At 44.9% G+C, this 12,500-nt stretch overlaps 1 protein-coding gene across 1 annotated transcript in view; it reads right to left on the reverse strand.

Moving 5' to 3' along the window:
- Positions 1-12,500, reverse strand: part of clpb (ClpB family mitochondrial disaggregase) — a 54,424-nt gene that overhangs the window by 37,390 nt on the left and 4,534 nt on the right. Inside the window, exon 3 of the mRNA XM_083637892.1 lies at positions 11,943-12,029. Within this exon, the coding sequence (XP_083494018.1) occupies positions 11,943-12,029 (87 nt within the window). The remainder of the gene's footprint in view (positions 1-11,942; positions 12,030-12,500) is intronic.

Here is a 12,500-nt window from a genome sequence, read left to right on the forward strand (position 1 = left end):
CATATAACCTCTGTTTGGTAGCACTGACTACGTCATATAACCTCTGTGTGGTAGCAATGACTACGTCATGTAACCTCTGTGTGGTAGCAATGACTACGTCATGTAACCTCTGTGTGGTAGCAATGACTACGTCATGTAACCTCTGTGTGGTAGCAATGACTACGCCATGTAACCTCTGTGTGGTAGCAATGACTACGTCATGTAACCTCTGTGTGGTAGCAATGACTACGTCATGTAACCTCTGTGTGGTAGCAATGACTACGTCATGTAACCTCTGTGTGGTAGCAATGACTACGTCATATAACCTCTGTGTGGTTGCAATGACTACGTCATATAACCTCTGTGTGGTAGCAATGACTACTTCATATAACCTCTGTGTGGTAGCAATGACTACGTCATATAACCTCTGTGTGGTAGCAATGACTACGTCATATAACCTCTGTGTGGTAGCAATGACTACGTCATGTAACCTCTGTGTGGTAGCAATGACTACGTCATGTAACCTCTGTGTGGTAGCAATGACTACGTCATGTAACCTCTGTGTGGTAGCAATGACTACGTCATGTAACCTCTGTGTGGTAGCAATGACTACGTCATATAACCCCTGTGTGGTAGCAATGACTACGTCATTTAACCTCTGTGTGGTAGCAATGACTACGTCATGTAACCTCTGTGTGGTAGCAATGACTACGTCATGTAACCTCTGTGTGGTAGCAATGACTACGTCATATAACCTCTGTGTGGTAGCAATGACCACATCATATAACCTCTGTGTGGTAGCAATGACTACGTCATATAACCTCTGTGTGGTAGCAATGACCACATCATATAACCTCTGTGTGGTAGCAATGACTACGTCATATAACCTCTGTGTGGTAGCAATGACCACATCATATAACCTCTGTGTGGTAGCAATGACTACGTCATATAACCTCCGTGTGGTAGCAATGACTACGTCATATAACCTCCGTGTGGTAGCAATGAGTACGTCGTATAACCTCTGTGTGGTAGCAATGACTACGTCGTATAACCTCTGTGTGGTAGCAATGACTACGTCGTATAACCTCTGTGTGGTAGCAATGACTACGTCGTATAACCTCTGTGTGGTAGCAATGACTACGTCATATAACCTCTGTGTGGTAGCAATGACTACGTCATATAACCTCTGTGTGGTAGCAATGACTACGTCATATAACCTCCGTGTGGTAGCAATGACTACGTCATATAACCTCCGTGTGGTAGCAATGACTACGTCATATAACCTCCGTGTGGTAGCAATGACTACGTCATATAACCTCTGTGTAGTAGCAATGACTATGTCATATAACCTCTGTGTGGTAGCAATGACTACGTCATATAACCTCTGTGTGGTAGCAATGACTACGTCATGTAACCTCTGTGTGGTAGCAATGACTACGTCATGTAACCTCTGTGTGGTAGCAATGACTACGTCATATAACCTCTGTGTGGTAGCAATGACTACGTCATATAACCTCTGTGTGGTAGCAATGACTACGTCATGTAACCTCTGTGTGGTAGCAATGACTACGTCATGTAACCTCTGTGTGGTAGCAATGACTACGTCATGTAACCTCTGTGTGGTAGCAATGACTACGTCATGTAACCTCTGTGTGGTAGCAATGACTACGTCATGTAACCTCTGTGTGGTAGCAATGACTACGTCATGTAACCTCTGTGTGGTAGCAATGACTACGTCATATAACCTCTGTGTGGTAGCAACGGGTCATTTCCAGCTAAATGATTATTATAGGAAAGGGAGGCCTGAAATTGCTTCCATGGAGCTAAATGATTCTTCATAGCAGGATATGTCCAGTTTGTTATTCATGCTACAGCTTCCATTCAGTCTGCTAATGTGATTATTACTAACGGATATGGACGCATGAATGACCAAGATAGTTCAACAGTTGACTCTGATATTAGACGAAGAGTGAATTGAAACATCCTCTCCAACTTCAAAGCTACCGGAAAAGGAGGTTTAAAAAGACAAAGAAAAAGAAACAAAAAAGAAAAGAGAAATGTCCAATTGAACTAAATGCATGTAAACACCAGGATAAAAAATATTCAGAATACAAAGCATAAGTGTGTATTTTAACTCAGTGTATAGTCCACATTGCAGCAGATAATACAGAACATCTAATGCAGGTATAAAATGAAGGGAATCTTGTTCCCTATTTGACTTCCCACCCAATTCGCCCATTTTGTGTCTAAAAGGCAGGAAGTAACACAGGTGCAAGCAAGACACTAGGGCCCCGTCACTGGAAAAGCTGGATTGGAAGTTGGAAACCCTAATTAGTGTCTTGCTTGCACCTGTGTTACTTCCTGTCTTTTAGACACAACATGGGTGAATTGGGTGGGAAGTGAAATAGGCAAATAGCTTCTTGGTAGACCAGTGAGTCTGGAAGCTGAGGGATGGAGATTTTTTTTTAACATGGCATAAAATCGGTCGTCCGGGTAGTGTAGCGGTAGATTCCCTGCCTGCCAACACGAGGGTCGCAGGTTCGCGCCCCCGTGTTACCTCCGGCTTGGTCGGGCGTCCATACAGGCACGATTGGCTGCGTCTGCGTGTGGGAAAGCCAGATTGAGGGTGTGTCCTGTTCGCTGCACTAGCGCCTCCTCTGGTCGGGGCGAAAGGGAACTGGTGGGAATAGCGTGATCCTCCTACGTGCCACGTCCTGCCGGTGAAGCTCTGCATGTGTCGGAGGAAGCATGGTGCTCGTCTACGGCTCTCCCCAGATCGGCAGAGGGGGGAGCAGCGACCGGGGCAGCAGATAAGTAACTTCAGAGCTCTCGCCGACAGTTTTTGAAGCTCTCCGACAAAACTCCAATACGTCTTCAAGACTCCCGGTTACCAGTAAAGACAGCAGGTTGTGTCATGTGAACAGAACAGCAACTGACGCTCGTCGGATAGTGTGTCTGTCTGTTAGGGCTGCACAATATATCGTATCGTTTCAGCGTCGTCATCGCAACGTGCGCATGCGCAATAGTCACAACGGAGGACGTGCAATGTCACGAGTCACGTATAAAGCTAATTAACTCAAACGCGCTATAACTATAGCTGTTTTGCTGGTTGATACTCAGCACACTAGCATTGTGCCAATCACTCTGACTGCAGCTAAAAACCAGAGCCGTCTATATAGAAGAGTCGCGACATCTCCATTCATTCCAATGGACCAGTTTTTTACTCTCAAGAGTTCCAGGAAGTAAGGTCCTGGATTAAGCAGCACTGTCGAGTTGCAGCAAAATGGACAGTTTGTGTTGTACTTTGAAAGTTTTATTTTTTATTTTTTATCTAATTGTACATTATCAGCTTTATTTTAGCATTCAAAAGTAGCGCGAGACCCCTTCCTGGCTGTTCATTGGCTAATGAGTCACGCATTGTGGTCCTCCGCTGACGCCACTCTCTCTCTCTAAATTGCTCTGCTAAAAACACTTGCTGCTACGTCACCCACGCAGCTTACCCACTACCTTCTTAAAGGAGAACGTGTTGATGAGCTATTCATGTCATTCGGTGAAAATCCTTCTATTTTTTTTATATCGCAAATATATATCGCAAAAACAAAATGTATTGCAGTGTCACTTTCTAGTGTCTGTGTGCCACAAGCTATTTTGTATGTTGGCCTTCAGAGAAGCTGTGAGCTCCTGTGGGAGAGAGCGAAGGCTGAGAACAGCCTGGCCAGGTCTTTGTGTCTGACCTTGCTGAGGGGGAGATAAAGGACTATCGGGGGGTCCCCTTTTGTTACTGTATCACTATGGCTGGGGGGGCGAGGGCGGGGGGCAGTGACCCACAGAGGGGTCTTCTCTCACCCTTGCAAGCACTTCGACAAACACTCGGTCTCCGCATCCTCTGACACACACACACACACACACACACACACACACACACACACACACACACACACACACACACACACACACACACGATGGCTGGTCACACGAGGCTGGGCAGGGGTGTGTGTGAAGAAGAAGAAGCGAGATGGTCTGAAAAGGGTTAATGGCATCGGAAAGGTAAACAACACGGCAGGATAAAGAGAGGAAGAGTGTGGAGGAGGAGGAGGAGCAGGAGGAGAGGAAGAAAGGAGGGAAGGGTAGATCCAAAGATGAAAGAGAAGAAGGGGATTTCATTCTGAGAGAGGGACCTAAGACTAATGAGCTCTTAGAAACAGTTGATAAGTTGTACTAATCAACTGGGTGATCAAGTCTCTAACTTCATTTAGGAAGCAGCGCTGGTTTGAAGCCAAACTGAAGGCGTGCAGATGCAGGGGCCACAACGAGGTTAAACTCACACTTCAAAAAAACATTCAAATAGCAGACTTAGAAGTGCTAAAACTACCGGTATGTATTTTCTGAAAACTACAAACTTATTTTACGGTCATAAAAGAGCGAAACTGAACTGGGGAGTTTGACTGGGAGTGAGTTAAACTGGGAGGAGTGAGTTATCCAACAACTGCTGAGTGAACTTCCTCATCTCCAACTTCTTTCTCTGCCTTGATTCCATTGTGTGGCTCTTCTCAGCCTCTCAGTAACGCGCTCTCTTTGTCACAGCATGTGTGGAAGAGAAGAGGCGGAGTGGACATCTTCCTCGGCTAACCCTCTCTGCTTTGTCGCTACAACCGCAGTCGCAGTTCTGATATTATAATAATGTAACAATGATAACTTGACTGATCTCAGAGGTCAGAGGTCAGGCTCAGCTAGAGAACAGCAGCACTGTGGAGCTGCTAGGGGTTCAGTCAGTGTGTTGCCCAAAGACACTTCAGCAGAACAGATGCTAAACGACAAGGGGGACTTGAACCCTGGTCCTGCAGTTGAAGGACCATCTCCTCGCTACCTCAACCCTGCTGCTCCTATACTCCTCCGACAGCACTAAAAGCTTCACGTCATCATGACCTGCAGGCCACTTGGCCAAAGCGGATGCTGAGGCTAGATTCAGATTTAGATTAGGCTTAGATGAAGCCACATTTTGCCCAACGTGCAACTGGTGGCTCTGGTGTTAGTTTCGCATCCTGCCCCCGGGGGCGAGGAAGACAGGAAGCAGACGCTTCCAGACGAGACACCTGAGCTGAGCTGACCATCCATGTGTCTGACCACCTGGCCCAGACGCTGGACCTCACTTGACCCCGCCTCACCTGCCGCACACCTGGGGTCAGCTAGCAGCCAGGAAGGAGGGTTCACCGCACTCATTTACTTTCCTTTCTTTCCTTTCTGACAAACAGCCGCAGTGGTCAAAGACATCCCAAGCAGGTGGGAAGTACTTTTCTCTCTCTGACTCACTCTCTCACTCTCTCTCTCTCTCTCTCTCTCTCTCTCTAATTAGTTATGTATCCAATTAGAAAAGTTTATACAATTTTCTCGTTATTTCAAAAAGTTTGCATTTATTTTGTTGGTAAATAAAGTATGTGATAAACAGCAAGGGAACCATGCCTACATCATTACTGATTTGACAATGTCTAATGATGTAGGCGTGGTTTGATTGAGCAAACAAATGGCTCAGTGCCAGTGCTAACAGTATAAATGTTAGCGTCATTGCTAACAGTATAAATGTTAGCGTCATTGCTAACAGTATAAATGTTAGCGTCATTGCTAACTGTATAAATGTTAGCGTCATTGCTAACAGTATAAATGTTAGCGTCATTGCTAACTGTATAAATGTTAGCGTCATTGCTAACAGTATAAATGTTAGCGTCATTGCTAACTGTATAAATGTTAGCGTCATTGCTAACAGTATAAATGTTAGCGTCATTGCTAACTGTATAAATGTTAGCGTCATTGCTAACAGTATAAATGTTAGCGTCATTGCTAACAGTATAAATGTTAGCGTCATTGCTAACAGTATAAATGTTAGCGTCATTGCTAACAGTATAAATGTGGCTCTGTCTGTTCTGAAATGTTTTGTACAGTATAAAAGGTGTGTGGCGGCCATTCACTGGTGCATCAGAATATCCTCAGTGCATTTCTTTGTTTTAGTCTTTGGACAAAAGTGTAAAATATGGCTACTGCCCAACATGAGCTGCCACCAAAGAACAATAACAACTTTACAAAGACTACTACGTGCAATCCTTTAACGACTTCCTGTTTTTCTAGTGGATGTTCCCCCCCCCCATACATTCAGGAAGTCTGTTTATTTGCTTGTTGATGCAAACACACCTAATTAAAAATTTTTTTTATAACATTTCAAAAGCTAACGTAAAATTCACTTGACAGTTGGAATCATAGCTACTGTGCTGATAATACGAGGGATCAGCCGAGCAACATTTTGGTAAACAAACCGCGTCACTGGGTGGCAACGGCAATGGATCCCTATGGAGCCCAAGTGGCGAGAGGCTTCTGCTCTCACTCAGAATGTCAAAATATAAGCGATGTGACGTATAGTTTTTGAGATATTAACGTTTGTTTGGCACAACTCATACTATTAACTGCCTGGTGTTAACTGCCTGGCCCTGCGCCTCCCTGGTTTAGCTCCACACCAAAGTCAACACCTGGTTGCGCATTTCTCGGTGTCAAGTGACGTCACGCTGATTCGTCCTGTAGTGTAGCTTGTCAACTCTTGTGGTAACCATGGAGATAGTGACCGCTTGTTTTCTATTGTTTTCTATTCTTATGTATGTACTACTTTGTGGGGGGGGGCAACTTCAGTGAGTAAACATATTTATGATCACTGTCTGTCTATAAACTAAAATACTGTGTATGAGCGTTCTGTATTGTGATCATGGCTGCCTGTCTCGGGTATTATTGCTATAGCTTTACTATGGAGAAAACATGGTAAGGAATGTACCCTGCAGAACCACCAGGACGTCCCAGAAATATATAGTGTCACTGAAGCAGAACATTACAAAAACACCAACCATCACAATAGCATTGTATCGTGACCGAAATACTGTGTTAATATTCTACTGGGAGCTCACCCGTCCCACCAGCTATTCAACCTAGCTAATCCCAGTAGTCCCAAACCCATAATCCCACTCCACAGCTCTCTCTCTCCACACTTTAACTATTCTCTCCATCCCTCTTCCCCCAACGAGACACTTATCCTCTCCTTCCATCATCCCTACGCTTTCTCCCCCTTCTGCTTTTTGTTGTTGTTGTATTCCTGCAAACGAGTCACTCGGCTGACAGGTCGTTATGGTCACCAGGCGTCACACTCGGCCGAGTGCTCTTTGTGCACGTGAGGGAGGGATGGAGGGAGGGATGGAGGGAAGGAGGGAGGGAGGGAGAGAAAGAGAGATGGAGATGGGTATTGTGTGTTAAAGAGTGCAAACAGTGGGCCTGGCCCTGCGCCTCCCTGGTTTAGCTCCACATCAAAGTCAAGCAAACACACGCCCCCCTGGTTCTACCCTTAAAGAGGACACGCCCCCCTGGTCCCACCCTTAAAGAGGACACGCCCCCCTGGTCCCACCCTTAAAGAGGACACGCCCCCCTGGTCCCACTCTTAAAGAGGACACGCCCCCCCTGGTCCCACCCCTAATTCTGACACCCCTCTACTCCAGCCCTAATTCTCTCCCACACTGCCGCACCCTGACCCCTGAACACAAGCTAGGCTCCCAAAATGCCCGTAAAATAAATCTAAAATTGCCCTTGGATTTGGAATGACAGGGGTAAGACGAAGAAGATGTCGCTGACCCTCTCCTGGTCTGCCTGCCCAGGGTCTGACCCTCTCCTGGTCTGCCTGCCCAGGGTCTGACCCTCTCCTGGTCTGCCTGCCCAGGGTCTGACCCTCTCCTGGTCTGCCTGCCCAGGGTCTGACCCTCTCCTGGTCTGCCTGCCCAGGGTCTAAACAAAATATCTGGATATCTGTCGGTTTACAAGTTATTTGAAAGGTTGTTCCAAGTACATACATTACATAAGATGCCAGACGGTGTTGTAGAGATGATAGGAGATGATGAGGATGTTTCACTGGGATTGTTTCTGAACCTTTAGAAATAGAATAATATGCTTGGAGAAGAGTGGTTGAATATTGATCTGTCATGCAACATCAAATAACTAAGGTACAGTATTTCCCAACAACCCTTGGTGAAACTGCCCTGGAAAGCATCCAAACTGCCCCTGAACCATATTTCTCAGAGGAGGGGTAGTTAATTTCTTACCCTGCTGTCTGGTGGACATTATTACACCTAGAAACGATCAGAAGACAACCAGCGTTTCCCCCAGAAATGGTGTTGTGGTTATTTAACCCCCCTTTCTCGCTCCTGGCCCAGGAGAAGATCCATCTAGTGCCAGACAAGAGGCAGAACCTTCAGCACCCAGATGCTTGGTGACATATTGGCTATGGGCTAGACCTGCTTTATGACTAATGCTGCCTGTGTTTTCACTTAGCGCCTGCAAATAAAGTTGTGTGTGACTGAGTAATAGGCAGATGCCCTGGAAGATATTTTGCTATAAACTCCCCTTGTCTGTGTGTGTGTGTGTGTGTGTGTGTGTGTGTGTGTGTGTGTGTGTGTGTGTGTGTGTGTGTGTGTGTGTGTGCATGTGCATGTGCGTGTGCGTGTGTGTGCGTGCATGCGTGCGTGCATGTGTGTGTGTGTGTGTGTGTGTGTGTGTGTAAGAGAGAGGTGTGTGAGTGATGTGTGTGAACCTGTGTTCTGTCTTCCCTGCAGCAGGGACGGCTCACTGGGGGGTTGGAAGACGGGATTAAACACAGAGGAGTGTCACCGCCTCCTTGAGTTATAGCACTCATAACACACACACACACACACACACACACACACACACACACACACACACACACACACACACACACACACACACACACAGCACAACAATCAAACAACCACATAGTGTATGAGTCTGGGTTGGAGGCAGGACAGTGAGTAAAGGAAGATGCTTACTATTCACCACGCCCACTTTTTCTCTCTTCTGCGTTACACGCAATTGTATTTGTTCTTCCGGTTCAGCGCTAGTTGGCATCTATATTTGTATGTTTATGTAACGTTATGGTTTCAGACACTCTTCATGTAGCTAACGCTAGTAAAGACTTGTGTATTTCACATTCTATTCCCTTCCAAAGTTGAAGTTTGCCACTACTGTTGGGGCAGCTGATAACTGCACAGCTTCGTCCCGATTTCCTAGGCACCGTTGTCAAAAGTAACGTTGAGTAAAAATGTAAATGTAGAAAAATATAAGGCTACACTCGAGGACAGCTTGCATTCAAACGCGCGCGCCATGTATTTCCCCACCGCAGTAATGGCGGCTTGTTTACATCCGCGACTTCGCAGGATTCGTGTAGAAGAGGATGATCATTATAACAAGATTTTTTTCTTTGTCTTTATTTCTCATGCAGATTACCATCTAATTGACATTTGCATATTCATTACATGAATACAGCACAAATGGACAGCTTCACTATTTACTGGATGTTATTGACTTTAAAAACCCATAATAAGTTAGTCTAAGCCTGTAGCCGTTTCAAACACAGCGGTCTCACATGGACAAACAGACAGAGATGCCCCGGACTCTCTATATAAAGACAGACATGCACAAAGTATCGCTGCTGCATCTCGTCGGCTCATTTTTGGCAGTTTATAAGTAAAAATATATATTATATAAACTTACTGTCGTTTAAAAAAAAATCTACTGTTCTCAGGTGTGACGAGGCCCAAAATGATCACTGTAAGCCGAGTATTGATCACTATAAGCAGATTATTCAAACAACATGTGTTTACCTTATTTCTAGCTGCCATGATGCCTTACGTCATCAGCCCCCCCCCCCCCCCCCCCCCGTTACGTTTGGTTACGTTGCTGACACAGACACAGACACTGACACTGACACAGACACATGGACGCGTCTGTAAACGATGTTTCAAAGCTGCAGGCGAAGGGAGCCAATCACGTCCAGCTTGGCCAAACGTCTCGCAGTTTATCGGATGTGATAGATATTAGATCATATTATTACATTCCCTTAAATAAGTCCTCAAACGAGTGTTATTTCTTTGTGAGAAGCAACTTTTTTTTCCCAGCGTCGGAGTTTGACGAGGAAATGTGCCAGCTGCAACAATCAGTCATGTTCTAGACCGGACCTTGCAGTTGCACCCCATAATCATTTTACAGCGGGGCATTAAAAAATAAGATGGATAGGAATTATTCGGGACAAAGCTTTTTGATCAATATAAGCGGGTGATCACTATAACCATGATCTCTATAACCATGATCACTATAAGTGGATTCCACTGTACTTTGAAAGGTATGAATGGCTGGGCAGTGAGAGGTGGGTCAGGTCAGGAGAGAGCATGGTGCTTTCATCAGCATTGGCTTCAGAAGCACTCGGGAAAAAAGGCACAAAAGCATCAAGCTACAGGTAGTAGAAATTAATGGGAATTGTCCAAAAACCTGAAATCCTACAAGAAAAAGAAGAAGAAGAAAGACTTGCATACTTATTTCCAAACCTTTCTGTATTTGAATGTGTGTAACCTATCCACCTTATTTCTAGCTGCCATGGTGCCTATGGGTGCTTCTTCCGGTGTAATAGACGGTTTTAACTTGAAAAAAAAAACTTCTATGAGGGTTTTACAGCAGAGCCATTCTGCTCTACAGCCATAAGGGTTACCGGTAATATGTCACTTTTATCAGTTTAGAAAAAAATGTAGACGGTCAAAGTAACCATTTAGATTACTCTTGTGTGCTCAGTTTATCAAAATAACGATAAATAACGGCTATTTAGAAATCTGGTTTTCGTTTTGAGCTTTATTTTATGGATTAAATGTCGTTCGGGTGCTGGGATAACGTAATGCATTATGGGTAGTCGGCTACTGTGGCTAATGCTAGCGGCTAACGTTAGTTACTTTACATGGCAGTAAAACGCCACTGAATGACCAAATTGATTGAACTTTTAACCATTTCGAGTAACATTGTTTCCATACAGACCCCCAGCGTTGGTGAGTTGTTTATATCGTGACTATATTTTATAACTTTTATAACCATTTTCCGGGTTATAATTCGGGTCTGCAGCCAAAGAGTATAACAAAGGAAATGGCAAGCTGCAACAATCAAGTCACGTTAAACCGGACCTTGTACCCATAATTATTTTACGGTGGGGCATTCAAAAATAAGGTGTATATATGTTGTATTAGAAATCAAGGCCCGTCTATCAGCGGCTTAGAACGTCACACTAAGTATGTCTGAAGTCCAACGAGGGCTCAGCCCACAAGTCCAGAAGGTGGACATTTGGATTCAGCATCACTGTTTGTTTGCCATCTTGATATTCAAGGCGGGCCCTGTGAGGTTCTGCTCACAGCACTTGACCTAAATGCTCAGGAGGAGGACGTGTCCGTTTCAGTGGCATGAATTCATACCATCTACAAAACGGAAAAAGGAAGCAAAATGTTCCATTTGAAATTTGAAATTGAAAGTAAGGAAGGTCATTTTTCCGTTGCTTTCACATCATGCTTCTCTCTCGCTCTCCTGTGCTGCTCACACACATTTAGAAGCGCACGGAGAAGCTCCTTGAAAACAGAAACGATGCCGCAGAGCGATGGAGACTCCAGAAAAAAACGTGGAAAAAAAGGCCTGTAAATTGGATTTACCCTCGGCCCCTCTCTGTGTGTGCTGTGTGTTCTGGGGGGCAGGAGGCTAATTGAATTTGTTGGACAGAGGGATGGGGGAACGGGTAAAGACCGTCTGTCAGTCTGAAAGTCACACTTTGCACTTCAGAAGACCTACTGTAACAACTAGAGGATGGGCAGGGTTCAGCACCCGACTCTCACACACACTAAACAACACACACTAAACAACACACACTAAACACACACACTAAACACACACTAAACACACACACTAAACACACACTAAACACACACGGACAGCTGCGGAATATCAAAATGCTACATTAGGATTACATTCACTCATCAGCGAGGACACCCCCGCACTCTCTCAAACATGACTCTCTCTCTCTCTCTCTCTCTCTGTCTCTCTCTCTCTCTGTCTCTCTCACAGACCTGTGTTGTCGGTTCATGGCAGCCACCATGACAGCGGTCCAGCCCAGACGATGGCGGTGGTTGGGGTCCACGCCCTCCTGCAACAGCCTGGCGGGGAACAGAAACAAGAGAGTGGAAACTATTTACTCCCCTGCATCATCAGATCCTCATGGACTCACTCAACATACATTTTTATTTTTTATTTTATTTAACCTTTATTTAATTTTATTTAATTTTTACTTTACATCTTTGTACTTGTACCACTTTGCCTTGCTGATTTTGTACTTGGCCACACTTGGCTGTAAATACTCTGTTCATACCTTCTTGTATATGTTGTAAACGTATTTGTATTTATTGTGTTGCCTATGTATCTCATGTAACTGGTGCACCAACTAAATAAACCAAGTCAATTTCCATGTATGTGCAAACATAGTACTTTGGCTGAATAAAATAATTCTGACTCTGATGGAATCAGGAATAATTGATGCTTGAAAAGGGGGACCATGCACACAGACAGACAGACAGTCAGTCAGTGCACAAAACAAGTTGTTGGTCTGAGTGGTTCAGGCAGGTCAGCTG

The sequence above is a fragment of the Poromitra crassiceps genome, assembly GCF_964638095.1.
Source record: "Poromitra crassiceps genome assembly, chromosome: 5".
NCBI classification, from domain to species: domain Eukaryota; kingdom Metazoa; phylum Chordata; class Actinopteri; order Beryciformes; family Melamphaidae; genus Poromitra; species Poromitra crassiceps.